Below are 16,217 nucleotides of genomic sequence, written 5' to 3' on the forward strand. Positions count from 1 at the left end.
TGATTTTCCTCTCATTTCATAAACAAAGGGACTTGTATGTAAATTTTTAAAAATCCTCCAAAATCACTGGCACACCTGTGGGATGCTCAGTATCAGAAAAAGGAAATTATTTTTTCTTAAAAAAGTGATATATTCTTATAGAAATGCATGAAATTATATTAGTGTTAGACATGGTAAGAATCTAAAATTGAGAATTTGTATATCTTTCTCATTATAAGCATTTCAAAGGTTTCACCCAAATACTCAGCATTTTTTTTCTTCTAAATAAAAGGAAATAAAAATTTAAGCATGTGACCAGGAACTAGGACTAGAAAATGGATCGCTGGCTTAAAAAGTGTATTTAGGAAAATGCAAAACAGAAGAAAACGTGGCCTTAATTTCTGACTGAACAATAAGCTGGCAAAGATAATTTTCCTGTTTCTCTAACTGATCTTTCAATATTGCAAAATCTTGGATTTTTACACTTAGAGCTACATTCTAGGATGAAAATTAAGCAAACACTTCTGAAATATGTTCCTTTACATCTAAAGATTTAAAAAGCTACCTAAAAGAGCAGTTAAAAACCCAATTATGATTATTAGCATAGATGACAACAACCTAGGAGAAAACCCAGTTTTTTCCTTGCCTGTACTTAGTTTGATGGCAGCAATAGAAATGTATGTCATTAACACACTATCATGTTCGCACAATGAAAGATAATTCATGGAAAAACATCTAAGAGATACAAAATTAAGACACTTCTTTGTTTGTCTTTTGTTGTTTTTTGGAATCCAATCGTAAGCTAGCCTCTGTTGTCCTTTACATTCATTTCAGCATTTCATTTCTATGAAATTTGACAGAAGGGTAATGACATTCATACAAGTCCTGTGAAGCTCTGTTAGGTAGAAGAGATGGGACCAAACTAGTGCAAGCATCCCTATGTGTACAACCTCCCTCTGAGCACATCAGGCGTGGGAGGAGGTCAGGCTGCTCTACTGGTGGAGGTTAACTGGTATGTGATGGGTAATGGGAAGAACTTTCCAACAGGTCTGCACAGGAAAATGTAGTGCTGTGAGGGTTATGGCCAACGTGTCTGCAGGGATGTAGGATACAAATCTATGAGAAACATGGCTTCAGTAGCTCTGTGGTTTAAAGTCTGTTGAATGTTGTATTTTTATTCAGTATACCTTATAATATAATACAATACTTTGGGATCTATTCACATAGTACATGAAGTCAAATCTGTATTAAATATATGCACCAATTCCTCTCTATAATTTAATTTCTTTGACCTTAAAGTTCTTTGTTTATGATTCCAAATTTATGCTAATGTTTACAGCAATTCCATGCTGTTTTATAAAACCAAAGTAAAATAAAATAACACTAAAATGGGAACAAATATCTATTCTCAGTTTCCTGCATCACTATCCCAATTTCATTCCCTACCTTTTCAGGAAAAGTTCTTCAGGAATGGTGATAACAGGCAGGCTAAGTTTCTGAATGTTCAGCTCCTGCAGTGCACTTAGTTTGTCTTGCAGAGTCTGGGCATAAGGGACATCTTTTGATGTCTTTTGCAGCCAGGTATTGGTTGCCTGCAATGAGCAGAATAGTTTATCGAAGTAAATAAAATGTTTTAGGACTTCCCAGTGAAGTTATCTGAAAGTTATTTGAACTACTCAAATACTGGGGTCTAGGTAACTGCTAAAGAGAATTTGTTCTATCAAAGTTGGAAATACACAGCTTATTCAATCTGATGAGTGATTTTATAAGTAGTTCTTATTTTGGCTTTCATGGGGGAGACAAGAATTTCTAAGGGCTATGTACTGTTGCTGTAATATCTACTGCATGTTGAAAACCATACCAGGATAAACTGTGACATGATATGTCGCAGAGTCATATCTGTATGAGCCACTTTCCGATCCAGAAGTTCATTGGCACTCTTCTCTAGGGTTTTTGGGTAGTCTGAAAAGTCAACTGGGAAGGCAGAAGACAGTTTTTTCACAGCAGCACTGGCACCTAAATTCCACTCTATCTCAATTTTCTCAGCATCTAAAAATCATGAATTTAAAAGAAAAGGGTAAAATTAGTAATATTCTTATTTTGAGAGATACTATGAACTAATGTAAAAAGATGCTTAAATTTACATGTTGTGGATCATGCTTTTTCCCCTACCATATCTGAGAAGAACTCTTTTTGAAATTGAGTTTCCATGAATTGTTGCAGCTGAGCTTATCTGAAGATATGCTTTCTTTGGTGAATAGTTAACCAATGCTTCACTTCTAAGTTCGGTTTGCAGGCGAGGAAAAGAAATGGTGCCTCTTAACATTGCCTCTTCCACTCCAGCATATCTGTGAAAGAAAAAATATATGTGACTAAAAATATTTAATTGTATTTTTTCAGGAACAACTTCATCATTTAAATCTACAGCAAAGGCATAATAGGTGTTATAAAAAACTTAGATTGAATCAAACTTGCAAACACTATTCTAATTCAATGAATATTTTCAGCTTCTGCTGCTAATTATTTTGGAAAATCTGGAGTAGACTATTATAATGCTACTGTGCAGTAGTGAGTCTCATTACTCACAGTAATGATTCTGTGTTAATTTCATAGGAATGAAAAGGATGGAAATATGTACCTGTCCTGGTAAAGTTGTAACTGAACCTAATTCTAAATGCCTTACTCAATCTGAGTTCTCTACTCAGGACACAGACTGTGGCCATGAATCACAAAAAAACAAAACACTTGGCAAAATATATTATGCCAGTGGGCTTAATTTTGCTTTATTCATATTTATTTTATAGCTCTGTAACTTTGTTGACTTGAGCAAACTTCTAATGTTATGTTAGTGCAAATGAAAGGGAATTGAGGTCCCTGACATCTGTCCAAAGCTCCCACTGATATCAGAGGCAATTCTACATGAGCAGCAAAGACAAAGACTCCCTGGGGCACCATCAAGATCACAGAATTCCATGGAAGATTGAGGTTTATTAAAGAATGTGATCAGCCCATTTCACTATGGGCTTGTGAGGCAGACAATTTTAGAAACCCTGGCAGGCTGAACATTTTTGTTAGATCCCCTGTAGATGTTCCCGGAAATACTCTCATCGAGAAGCGTGGGAATTTTTACAGGAAGCTCTCAGTTATTTTTGGTTTTGTTTCTTACTGAGTGCCATTAGATTTCTTCATGGGGAGATGTAATAACTTTTTCTGGAGTCAAGTATACCCAGTAAAAGATAATACCTCTCTGAACAAACCTTGCCTTGTTTATATCCTTGGATTATCACACCTGCAATAACAGTAGTACAATGCATTCTTGTAATCATGTGTGTGCAAACATGGAAGAACTACCTCAAGGAACTTGTAATACAAATTATATATACACATATAGTAGGAAAGGTCAATCAATGTATTATATATATGCATTTGATGTATTACAAATAAAATACTTTAAAGTTTTTAAAATGGGGTTTCAATGGCAAGTTTATCTGTCTCTCTATTTAAAAAAATTCTCCAAAACGAGATAAAATTTCCCCACATTCTTCCCCACGATAAAACCTTTTAAAAGGTAGTTGTTAAATTCTAAATGTTTTTCTGAGTTACCTTATCTGGCCAGTAAGAGTAGCTTCTGTAATCTTCTTGTTGTTGACGTCTAAGACAAAAGTGTATGCTTTCTTCCCAGAAATTGATTCATCAGTAATTCTTAGGTTTGTACCAAAGTCAACATCAACATCTGGAATCTGGACATCACTGGTCAAAATCTTTTTGCCTCTGTTGTACCTGAAGGTCAATGTGGCATCATGCTGGTTTGCACCTAGAAAATATAATGTACTTTGGTTATTCACAACTATACAATCTGTTTGGACTTAGAAGCAGAACAAAAAAACATCAGATGAAAATTATATCCCAGTAAAGATCTAACACAGCTTTTGATGAGTCTGGTTAGAAACTGGGTCATCTCTTTTCTTCTCATTTTCTAAACACACCATGGCTGACCCACCAACTCATCAATACTTCTGTTATTTAAATGATCCCACAGATGTTTTTTATGCCTTCATTCCATATTTCATAAAAAACATATTTTTCTCTCGCTTATATAGACCCCCTGAACATGTCTTCCTTGCATCCATTCACCAACATCACACATTAAAATCATTCAAAATAAAAAATCAGCCTCTCATCATGAAAATCTTGCACTGGGATTGCATACATGAAAGGAAATTTGGTTAAATTGTTGGCTTATTTGGCTGTGAAAACGGTATTCTATCTTACACTGTTAAGAATACTATTAAGATTTATTAATAAAAATGTATTTTCTGGTAAATGACAGTTCAAAGCCGAGAAAAACCACACAGGTTTTTGTTTTTTTTTTGACTCTTACCTTCTGCCTGGACAGCAAACTTTACAGTGTCTATCTGGTCATTTCCCTCTCTCTGCAGTTCGTAGTTTGCACTTGCAGAGTATTCTTTTACTTCACCTGTGGACACTAATTCAACCTCAAATCTACAGAAGGAGTAAACAAATGCCTTGTAAATAACTTTTTTTGTCCATGACCACAAACAGAAGAAATCATACAGTTCTTAAGAGCTCTCTTTCAGAGCTGCTGCTGCCAGTAAGTTTGGAAAGACTTTTAAAGGTAAGCTTGATGTGAGAGACTACTGGAGATTAAGAGGAAGGTAGTCAGCACAAAATAAACATGGTTTAAGTTGACATGACTTACCTGGATTCTCCAGTCAAGGGAAAATATGGAACTGCCTCTGTGTCAGTGGAATTAGAGTACAATACTTTGGTGCAGAAATTTAGACCAGGAATGAAAGGCTTGCAAGAAGTTGAAATTACTTGGTTCTCTGTCAGAGCTGGAATCTCTTCAGTTTTGGCTGGAGACACCAAATGCAGTGTATTGCTGGAACAGAAAAGTCAGTCATTTATTCCCAGGACAGCTGCTCAGACATCCTATGAACACAGTTAATTCTGAATAAAACTCTCTTATTAATGTAGGGGCTAACTGAAATAACATCTGGCTTCAAATGATGTAGGTATTATTACTGATAATTATAATTTAGTGTATTGAGACATTTTTTCTCTCTAAAATTAATGTAAGTAGTTAATTTAAATTTAAATATATATTGCTATTATAATAATTTTATGTGAAAGAAAACAAAATAATGGAAATTTTAGGGGTCTTGTATAAAATTTCAAAAATAATCTGTAAGCCATGACTGAAAGTTCTCAGTTATCTGGCATATTTACTTGTCTTACGAAAGAATTACAATGCCTGGGATTTTTCAGAACTGAGTATTTCTCCATACCTGCCCTAGCCTTCCAATTCCACCACAATGAAAACCAAGGAGAGAAGGAAGAACACAGCCTTGAAAGCTCTCATTCAGTTCTCATTACCTGATACTGAGGAGTTTTACTGGAATCTTCGGAGCAGGAATGCTGAATTTCAATTGTCCAGCTTTTATACTAACATGTGCTTCAATTCCAGATTCATGGAATATATTAGAATTCATCTCCACACCACTTCCAGCAAATTCAGGCATGTTTATTCCCAGGTGTGTCACAAACTCAACTGCTACTGAAGGTTTAGCAATGAGATCTGCTTGCATCTATTTAATAAAAACAAAATGGGGTATTTATTTGCCCAATACACTTCTTTCTGGTTATACAAAAAAAACCCATACTTCTCCTGATAATACAGAGGTAAGTTTTATAGAATTGATTTTGCTATTCAAAAAATCTTATTCCTAAATCACATAATCAAATGGCCCATATAAGTGGTAACTGCAATATAGAAAAAACACAGCAAGATGACAATGCCAAGGACCCCCACCTACTTTAAAGTAAAAACACTCATGCTTCAGAAAGATTTTATACATGGAGCTACTTGCATTATTTTTAAATCTGAAGACAAGAGCCAGTTTTCCATCATAAGGAAAAAAAAATGGCAGTTTTCAAAGACAAAGAGCAAACAGGCAAAAAAAATGGATCCAATATTTGAATTTCTCTAAACACAAACCAGCTTATTGTCAAGCTTTTGCATTGGCCATAAAGGAAGAAAGGACAGAATGCAAAATTCTGGAAAAGATTCCAAAGCTAACTAAAGAGCAACAAGTACTAAATTTGAGGATTTATTTTTTATTTTTATTTATATTTTTTAAATGGTAGAAAATTAAAAGTTTAGATGAACTGAAACTACTAAGAAATTCTTACAAAATATTGGCTAGGCTAGAGCAAGGTAGTTAGAACTGTAAAAAGGAATAGAAACATTTCTAATTTTTTAAATTTTAAGTGGATAATTAATTTTGTGTCATCTACATTTTCCTTGCTACAATTTTAAGATGTTTCCTCTCAGGTGAAAAAATATTTTACTTGACTCAATTTTCAATATTTCTTTTAACTGCTAATCAAATTTTTTCACTTTGAATTGGTCACAACAAAATGTTTTGTTAACTTTTTTGGCTTGAACATCAAATTAATATACTGTAGCTTTTGTACCATTGTAATTTGAGTGCAGGGAGAGAGAAAGAAACAGATTCAAATGTTGTATTTTTGAAAGAGTGATTGCAATACTTTTCATTCATAAATTTTGTTATGTCTCATTCACAATTTTTAATATGCATTATTTCTTAATCTAATTTAAATGTCATCAAATCTAAATTAACCAAGACCTCTAATGAGTAAGGGTTTTTTAATACCGAGAACATTTTGCAATCTTTAAAATGCTTCTGGTGTTACAGTTTTATCCATAAATGAAAATGTAGGTTATTAGGAGGAGAAAAAATATAGACAACTATTGTGACTTACGCTTTTTTGTTGAAGCTTTGCAGCTACTCTTGCCCCAGGTGTTGCTATTCCAGACAAGGCAAACTTCAGTTGCAAACCTGCTCCAGTTGGAAGCTCAAACTCATTGTCCATGAATATGTAGTGGACAAATAGATCCCTGTCAACACCTTTTGAGATGGCTTGTGCAATCTGTGAATCAAACAAGGAAATGAACACTAACAAATCCACACTCTGGAATCAGGGAATGCTGTAATTCTATAATTCAAAAGTTAATTTCATATGGAGTAGAGAATCTAATTTCCACAGATTCATTGTTTCAAAAAATATACTAAAGACTGTCAGCAAAATCTGAACTTCAAATGAATACCAGATTTTTTACCATCATTGATACACATGGGATATCTACCTTTACATACACATACAAAGGTGAATCAGTTTACATACCATGTAACATTCTGGTTTCCCCAAAGTAAATGACAAAGCATTATTTTACTTCAATGAAAGAAGGATATTAACAAATAAACCTAAAATGTACTACATCTTTTTTTTTAAATGACAAGGATGAAATTTTTAGTATTAACACATATTTACATAATTAAAAATTTAGTCATCTAACTTAATAGCCAGTACTAAAGTTTTGGGAATTGTTCCAGTACATATCTGGATAATACAATATGATCTGAACTTCCCCTTTTACTTTCCCTTCACCAATCCTCCAGGAGGATTCTTCTTGGTTATTGAGAGTCTTCATAGATTTCTCAGTGTCCTTCAACATAAGCCTGGATATTTTATTTTAAATGATTTAATTTCATGCTGGTATCAAATATTTTTACATAATAATTAAATATAATCTAAATATTAAAAAAAATATGGCTAAAAAAAAAGTTTATGATGCACATTGCTGCATCAGAAACATACCATTTCAGGAACAGTCTGAAGAGTTTTAACAGTCTTTAAAATCAAGCTTCCCAGCAGTTTAAAATCATTGAGTTTGATGTACCCAAGTTCTTCTCCCAGGATCCTTAGAAATGCTCTTCCTTCTGGAGCTTCTTTGCTGCCCAATTCTTTTATGAGTTTTTCAAGGTTAAGTATTATTCCTTTCATGATATCCTGAAAATTCAGTCAGAAAGCAATAAACCAGTTTTATAAGAAGTATGTATGGCCATATAGCTACAACAGGTACTTAGTGAAAGTCAGTTATTCTGCACATGCACTTACAGATTTCTCTCCAGACAAAGACCCCTCCAAATACAACTAAGAAAACATGTTGTTAAAAAAAATTAAGGATTTCTTTTTATCTCATCAGTGAAGAGAAGGAAAATACAGAGTAAAGCAGTAAGTGCTCTAATTACTGTGTACAAATAGGAATGCTGTGCTGCACAGAGAAGGTTTTCAAGCTGTACCTGATCCTGCTTTCCATCCTGTGAGTAACCAAAATAGTCAAAAAGTGCCTTGGAAACCTGTTCTGGCACTTTGCCATCAACCCAGTACAAGGCCTTGGTTGCAGTGTCTGGGAAAAATCCCTTCTCTCCAAACAATGCTTCCAGTGTTGGTTCAAATCCCTTTCCATCCAAGCCAAGCTGAAATGAACAGAAAAGACAATGCATAACTGAGACAGTTGCCCCCTTTTCTTTGGAACTTTATAACAAGCACACTTTCTGGAGAGCAAAAAAATGCATTTAAAGTGTTATTAAAGTGTAATTTTAGTTAAAATTTAAAGTGTATCATAAAGCCCGTGACACTTAAGGGAAGATATGGATCACTGTGCCTTATAATTAATTTTATCTCTGTGGGGAGGTTCAAGAAAAACCTGTGCATAGGTTGTATCTCACTTAAAATCTCCTATGAGTACTTCAGTGTGCCAGTAATGATTCATTAGCACAAAGTCAATTTGTTACAGATGGGTTCATTTTACCCTGAGCCCTTTAATAACTTCAAAAGGGTCGTCCATCCAGTCAGTGGCAAGTGACATCACATAATGGGTGGCTTGCTCTAAAGCCCATTGAGATCAAATCAAAGTCCCCTTACAGTCACAGTGATCTTTAGATTTCCCCCAAGGCTTGTAAAAAAATACATTATGCACAGAAAGTTGTTATAAGAAAACAGAAATGAGAAAGAAAGGTACTAGCAAATGTTTCTGATAATTGTTGTACCTCAAAGACATCACTTGGGTCAAATGCATAGGCATGCAGGGTGGTTTTCAGCATGGTCTCTTTAGGAATATAGCTGTTTGGATCAAATATCACATTTCCTTCTACTTTGGCAGAGATGGGGTCAATTCCAGGTACAGAAACTCTTTTTGAAATCTGATAATTCTGTGAGAATTTTCTGAAATCTTTGGCTGTTGGGAGCTCATTTCCTTTCAGAGCTTCTTCAACTCGGCTTTTTAGACTAGGGAAGAGAATAGCAATTAAAATATGAATAGTATATTTTCCAAAAACTCATTTAGTCTTAGTTAAAGGAATTTTTATGCTGTTTGCAGACATTTATCCAGCTGTGCTGATTGCTAATGGATAACTCTCTGCACCCATTTAACAGTAAACATAAGATTTAAGGGAAAGACTATTATCTAGCACTGTTCTGACAAAGCCAGTTTACTCAGCTGATGTGCTTGTTCAAATAAACAGATAAAACAATCAGAAACTCCACTGCTAAATAACTACTACTGCAACTATGGTCAAAAACCTTTTTCTTCCAATGAGACCAATAATACTCCTAAATTTCACTTACTCTTCGATGCCCAGTTCTTCAGAGTCCAGAATGTTGGCAATGTGAGAGGCAACAAAGCTTTTCACTTGCTCGCTGTTCTCCTTTGTGAGAACTCTCAAAATCTTTGCAAGATCACTTGGGGAAGGATTTTTCATCACTAGGAGATAGGACGCTAGACGCTTGTCTGTGGGTGCATCCAATTCTAGGAATGCCTTGAGAAGTGCTGAACGGTCCTATATAAATAAAGAAAGGTTTACATTGATGAACTGTCACATGGATGATATTGCTAAACCCGTTTGGGAATATATAAGGTGAAATAATCACAGAATATTCTTAATTGGAAGGGACCCATTGAGTCCAAGTCTTTAAGTGACTGCATACCTATTTTTGTACATTATTTCTACAGCCTATCACAACAGTTTCTTTGAAATTATTTTGCTAAACTTTCTTTTGCTAGAAAACATCATAGAAATTATGGCTTTATTAAAACTGATTTTCATAGAATCAGAGGATCACAGAACCATTTGTGTTGGAAGGGATCTTAAAGACCATCTAGTCCCAATTCCTCTGCCATGGGCAGGGACACCTTCCACTGGACCAGGCTGCTCAAAGCCCCCTCTAACCTGGCCTTACACACTTCCAGAGATGGGGCATCCAGAGCTTCTCTGGGCAACCTGTGCTAGGGCCTCACCATCCTCACAGTAAAGAGTTTCTTTCTAATGTCTAATCTAAACCTACTCTCTTTTAATTTGAACCCATTCCCCCTTGTACTGTCACTAAATGATCTTAGAAATATTCTCCATTATACTTCATTTTGTTATACTTTTAATTTTTTCCCTTCTTTTTTTCCCCTTATCTTTTTTTGGTTGGCCTTTTTTTATCTTTTATTTTTTTTTATCTTATACATACAAGTTACATTTTTACTTAAGGATTCTGATTTTTGATTGTTGGGAATTATATGTGCAGACAAACTGTCAACATTTTGAAAAAAAGATCATTCAAATTGGGAAAAGAAAGTGATCAAAATCTCCTGCTGCAGGAAATTTAAAAACATAGTTTAAAACTAAGCAATAATTAAAAAATTTAAATGTATTAAACTGAATCTGGGAACATGAGTTTTAGATTTTTTAAGCCTTGTCTGGAAACAAGAGCATATCTTTAGGAGAAGAAATTTTTTAAGACTGAAACCATCTCACCATACTCAGCAGAAATTCTCTGTATGCTTATTAAACACAATGCAAAAAAAAAATCTACCCAGTATTGTTAACAATGACAACAAATAGCAGTATAAAATAGGGACATGATTTTTTTCTAAGTTAAATACATTTAAGTCTGGGGTAATTCATTAGTTAACAGCTCATTTAAATAAGCAGAATTCCATTTAAGACACTTAAAGGAACGGATCTGAACTTCCCATTTAAACTGAGATTATCAATACAAAGAAACTGCATCTCAAAAGAGCAACATCATCTAAGTCAGGAGATTTCCCAGATATGTGTATGGAAACTTACTAAAGGGGTTCTGAAAACTGGAGACAGCTAAAAGGGAGATAGCAGAGTTGAAACAGTGGGAATAGTTTCGCATATTCAGTAACTCTTGTGAGCAGTCAAGGTGAACTGAGAACAGTTTATCCTGGTTCTTTCGACCAATTTACCTCTTCAGTAATTGTCATTTTCCTGAATGCCTGGATGGCTGCTTTCTGAACTGAAAGTGATGCAGCTTCATTTCTGACACATGTCTTCAGAGAAGATTTCACACTGGGTTTAGCTTTCTCAATTACTGCACCCATGTTTCCAATAGCCTGGCAGTGATGAAAGATGATAAAAGTTTCCTCTCCACCAAGAGAAGTACAGTAATATATGTGATAATATGCGATAATATGCGATAATATGCGATAATATACAATAATATAATATAATATAATATAATATAATATAATATAATATAATATAATATAATATAATATAATATAATATAATATAATATAAATAATACAATGATATAATATAATGAATATAATATATTAAATATAATATTAGCATTATAATAATAGCCTGCATATGGAAAGAAGAAAGAAAAATACCCGCAGTGTCAGGTATGTGAGTTCATCTTCCCCAGAACAATCAGTGCCAAGCAGTGATACCATGAAGTCTGCAACATCTGCTATTTCCTCTGTCACAATCTTCTTCTCATTGTAGAACCTAAAGAAATGGATAAACACATCAGAAACAAAGAGGAAATTGGGAAATGTCTATATTTTATTCCTAAAGAGTAAATAAATGGAAATAAAAATATTCTCCAAAAGTGAACACTCTCAGGGTTTACTCTAAGCACTGTAATTTTGCACAATTGCATGCTATCATTACTTACTTAGTAACAGAATGACTCAAGCCATAAAATGAAGCTCTGCTTGGCTGATACTGGGCCATGTTAAGAATTTCCCGTATTCTTTGTGGAGTTGGAGAAGGCAACAGTCCCAGGGTGTATGTGACCAGGTCTGCCACGAGTGGATTCACGTTTCCAGTTCGCAGGATTTGAAGGATTGCACTGAAGCACTCTGGAGTCCCACACTGGGCCAGGGCCTGGACGGTGATGGAGCTGAAAGGAGAAGAGATGACTTTTATAAATTAATTCCCTGTTTGCAGTTATCACTGCATGTTGACTGTTTGAAACAAACATATGGCAGATTTATTAAGGTGTTTTAATAGAAATGATGTAAGTTTATGTGTGACTGGAAGCAAATTATGCAATTTCTTACCAAAAAGAAGCTTCTTGGTTTTACAAGTTATAACCCAATTAAATTAGAACAAGTAAGTATTAATGATATGATCATTACATGGACATATCCTTTTTTTTCCCTTCACAACAGACTTTTCCACAACTTTAAGTATTATCATCTAATATATTGACCCAGACTGAGGCTCTATTTGCTTTACAGATGGAAGACATAAAGTATATGTGAACTGGCTCAAGCCCAGCTGGGACAAAAGACTAAGGATGTGGAGTGGAGGGCAGGGTCAGACCAAACAATAGCACTCTTCCATGTCTGCTGAAGTCTCATACTCAAAACTGTGTTTGTTGCTCTAAGTCACAGAATTACAGCCATTGTCCTTGAGCAAAGCTGCCTGAAAGATATTTGGCTATAAAAACACATCCAAAGGATTGTCAGGCACACACAGCTGGCTTGATAGTCCCTTCCTTATTTCCCTCATAACACTTATCTTTCTGAAAGCCACTCTTTACTTCTAATACACCTCCAATTTAAAACCACTTGCAGCAAATCATCGACAATAGCATGGTTTTGCCATGGCATTAATGTGTAGTGTTCTTGCACTGTGAACTGCTGAAACCTACCTTGAGGTTTCCATCATCTTTGGAACAAGAGAGCCAAGAGTGCTGTTATGTAAACTTCTCAGCCCAGAAACAAATCTGTAAAAGAGTCTTGCTCTCTGCTGGTTCTCCTGGGAGGCTGTAATTTTCTGCATTTCCTGCAGGGTTTTCAGAACAGCATCACCCTGCCTGGACAGTTTGGTGTCTGTACTTTCCAGTGCAAGTCCCTTCTCTTCCAGTGCACCTAGAAATTGGAAAAAAATGCATTCTTTATGTCTCTACCAGGGAGATATGTTAATTTTTATCTTGTGATACATTCAGTATAAATAAAAAAGTTTGTACATTATTTTATATGATAACTATTGAAGCTTAACAGCTGAATGGCTTACAGAAAGAATGGCACAGAATTTAATATAGTTGTCCCAAAAGTTGAATATTTGCATTCATTCTTTTATATTTTCATGAAGATTATTCTTTAACACCTCTCATATTAGCACAGTTTGCTTTTCCAACTTTTAATAAATATATGTTATAAGAAATATTTTATGACTGGGATTAACAACTGCAGGTCAGAAAAGTAGGCTTCAGAACAAAATATATAGTAATAATGGATGGTTTACATTTGGCACTGAAGCCAAAAGATGCATAAGAAATTACAGGTAACTGAAAAGGGTTCATTAAACTAATGTCCAATAAGATTAAAACTACTTTTCAAGCAAATTAAACATTTTTAATTATGAAGACTAATTTTAAAATTAAAATGAAAACACAAAGATTATTTAAAATTAATAGTGCTTATAAACTTATCAGCTTTTCCTATTGCATACTCAAACTTTTCCTTACTAAGTTGATAAAATTTCATTTAAAATGATGAATTTATTTGGTCTCCTCATTTTTAATTAGTTCACTATAAAAAATTCACAAAAAGAAATTCCTATTTTGTCTGTGTATTTTTAATATTGAGAACTGCAGCTATACCTCCATCAAAGTTTTTGCTAGTGATCTTTGGGGTATCTTCAAGCTTCAGAGTCTGGTTCACCTCTGTCATGACACCATAGCGATTTCTAGGAAAGAAAGAAAAATTCAGTGCTTTAGTTGAGCCCAAATGCCTTTACAAGGTTTTGACAGGCCTCCTGTCTTGTTAAAAACAAAATGTCTATTTAGGGATGAAGTCAGGGCAGATTGTGATACATCACCATTTAAAATGGATGTTTGTAAATAAAGGGTAATGACAAATAGTGAGCAACCCACTTGTATGAGGAAGGCAGAAACAGATGTTTTTCACTGCAGACAGCATCTCTTATGTGCCTTTTCTTTGCATCAATATTGTAATGACAAAACTGAGTGCTCTTCAGAAGGGTAGATAACGGGCTGTTCTGTAAAATAAATAGTTTGGCAGTCAGCTTACTGAGTAGAATAGGAAACAATCATAGTTTTAAAGGCTGACAGTTTCATTGCAAGATTAACAGTTACAATTGGAAATGAAGGTGCATAACTGGAATCGTTCTTAGACAAAGACAAAATTGTGCCAGTAACAATCTTTGGACTTAAGTCTCTTCTCAGGCAAAAATCCCACTGAAATGTTCCCACAGGCCTTATTGAGGTGTTTGGGTTAGTAGTTACTTCATGATTGATCCCCTGCTGCCTATAACAAAGGCTCCTTCATAAAACCAATTTGTAATTTTTGGAATAGCTCAGTCCCCTTGCAACAACTGTGATGTTCTCTTTACATTACTCCTCTTTAATTTCAGTCTCGTGACAAGAATTCTACAAAAAGCTATAGAAGTGGCAGAAATTATAAAATGCATTTTCAGCATTATAGGAAAGTTTTTTGGTTTTTTTTTTTTAGTTAAAACACCAAAAGCACAGATGCCATCATATCAGAAAGAAATCTGACACTATCCGTGCAAGCAAGTGCATCTGGTCATTGTGGATTAACAGGTAGACTGAACATTTTGTCAAATCATTTATTTCAGGGCATCTAGAGCTCTTTCCTCTTGGACCTCACATACACTTTAGAGTTTTGGAGGACTGCATGTTTTAGATAAAACTGGAATTTTGAAAATCTTGACCCACAAAACTAAAAATTTGGCTATGCTCTGATAGGTTATTGAATAACCAATAGTACTAACTCCATATATGAAAAGCTGTCCTTTAAAATAGAGAAGAACATGAAAGAAGGTTAATTACACTCTTGCTCTTCTGTTTTTCTTTATTGACAGGCAACAATACTGCAATCTGATCTAAGGGAAGGGTGCAGGAAAATCACATTTTTAAAAAATAAATATAAAACGTAGTCATGGCAGTAGTTGTTTATAATTTTAAGTGTTGTTGTGAAAAATGTTACATTATATAATTTTTAATGGCATACTTACTAGTCCTTTTACAATGGCAATAGGGCTGACATGATCTCTGATGGGACTGAAGTTGTCGCAGCCTTTCAGGTACCTGGTAATTGAAATATCCTCTGCAACATTCCCTTTTCTGGATTTGAATTCAACTTCACTGTCACACTTTCCATACACAGTATCCTGAAAAGAAGTAAGAAGTCAGTGCCTTTGCTCATGCTGTCAGACACTTTCTGATCTAATTGAAAGGCACCCTTTCTGATCTGAATGTCCAGGCCTTTTGAAAATGATATTCAGGAATAACTCTGTCTAGGTGAGTTTTTTCCATTGGTTAGCACAATGAAGTGAATTCTTTCAAAATACCTACCATTGGAATTGTTTTTATGTTTTCCACTGTTTCTGTTGGCACAAGGAGAGCTGAGATGATACCTCTCTTGAGATTCAGTACATTCAGAGACTCATCCTTCTCTGGATACAGCTTGACTTTTGTTCCATCCTGAATGCTGAATTTTAGCTCATTCCTGCCCCCCAGAAAAACAACATTAGTATGAAATCATATTAAAGCCACACAGAACATGTTATCAATAACCTAAAGCATCATGTTTATCTTGGTCTAGCATTATTTACTACTCACTGCTGTTACTAACAGAAAGTTTTACTATGAAAACAGCAAAATTCTAACCAAGGACATTTTGATTTCACCAGATTACGTCATCTAAGGGCAAGCAAATACCAAGAGCAATGTCTGAAAGTTGGAATTGCATAATTTCCGAGAGGAGATAAATAAATTTTTAGAATGAGGTAATTATTAACTATTGCAATAGGCTACAAAATGATGGGAAGGATTCTCTACTAGTCAGAGTCTTTAAATAAAACTTTAATTGTTTTCTGTTAAACATATTTTAACTGTCTCAAGTTGGTTTGAGATCTCTAGCTTGTGAGACAAGATGACTACTGAGGCACTGAAAGAAACGTGAAGGAGCATGAATAAAATATGCACTGACAAGCACTAGAGACTAGCTGGGTGGAGGGAGTAGAAGAAATTAGTTACAAATCAGATAAGTA

At 34.7% G+C, this 16,217-nt stretch overlaps 1 protein-coding gene across 1 annotated transcript in view; it reads right to left on the minus strand.

Moving 5' to 3' along the window:
* Window positions 1–16,217, minus strand: part of APOB (apolipoprotein B) — a 35,660-nt gene that overhangs the window by 13,712 nt on the left and 5,731 nt on the right. Inside the window, 20 exon segments of the mRNA XM_014251425.2 lie at window positions 1,426–1,571; window positions 1,841–2,028; window positions 2,152–2,327; window positions 3,583–3,793; window positions 4,361–4,482; window positions 4,700–4,882; window positions 5,377–5,588; window positions 6,787–6,954; window positions 7,684–7,875; window positions 8,169–8,345; window positions 8,919–9,156; window positions 9,496–9,707; window positions 11,129–11,275; window positions 11,558–11,675; window positions 11,845–12,072; window positions 12,829–13,048; window positions 13,783–13,868; window positions 14,056–14,180; window positions 15,180–15,335; window positions 15,520–15,673. Of these exon segments, the coding sequence (XP_014106900.2) occupies window positions 1,426–1,571; window positions 1,841–2,028; window positions 2,152–2,327; window positions 3,583–3,793; window positions 4,361–4,482; window positions 4,700–4,882; window positions 5,377–5,588; window positions 6,787–6,954; window positions 7,684–7,875; window positions 8,169–8,345; window positions 8,919–9,156; window positions 9,496–9,707; window positions 11,129–11,275; window positions 11,558–11,675; window positions 11,845–12,072; window positions 12,829–13,048; window positions 13,783–13,868; window positions 14,056–14,180; window positions 15,180–15,335; window positions 15,520–15,673 (3,459 nt within the window).

The sequence above is a fragment of the Pseudopodoces humilis genome, chromosome 3 (assembly GCF_049639895.1).
Source record: "Pseudopodoces humilis isolate 2021_Gansu_Grassland_sample_001 chromosome 3, ASM4963989v1, whole genome shotgun sequence".
Taxonomy (NCBI): domain Eukaryota; kingdom Metazoa; phylum Chordata; class Aves; order Passeriformes; family Paridae; genus Pseudopodoces; species Pseudopodoces humilis.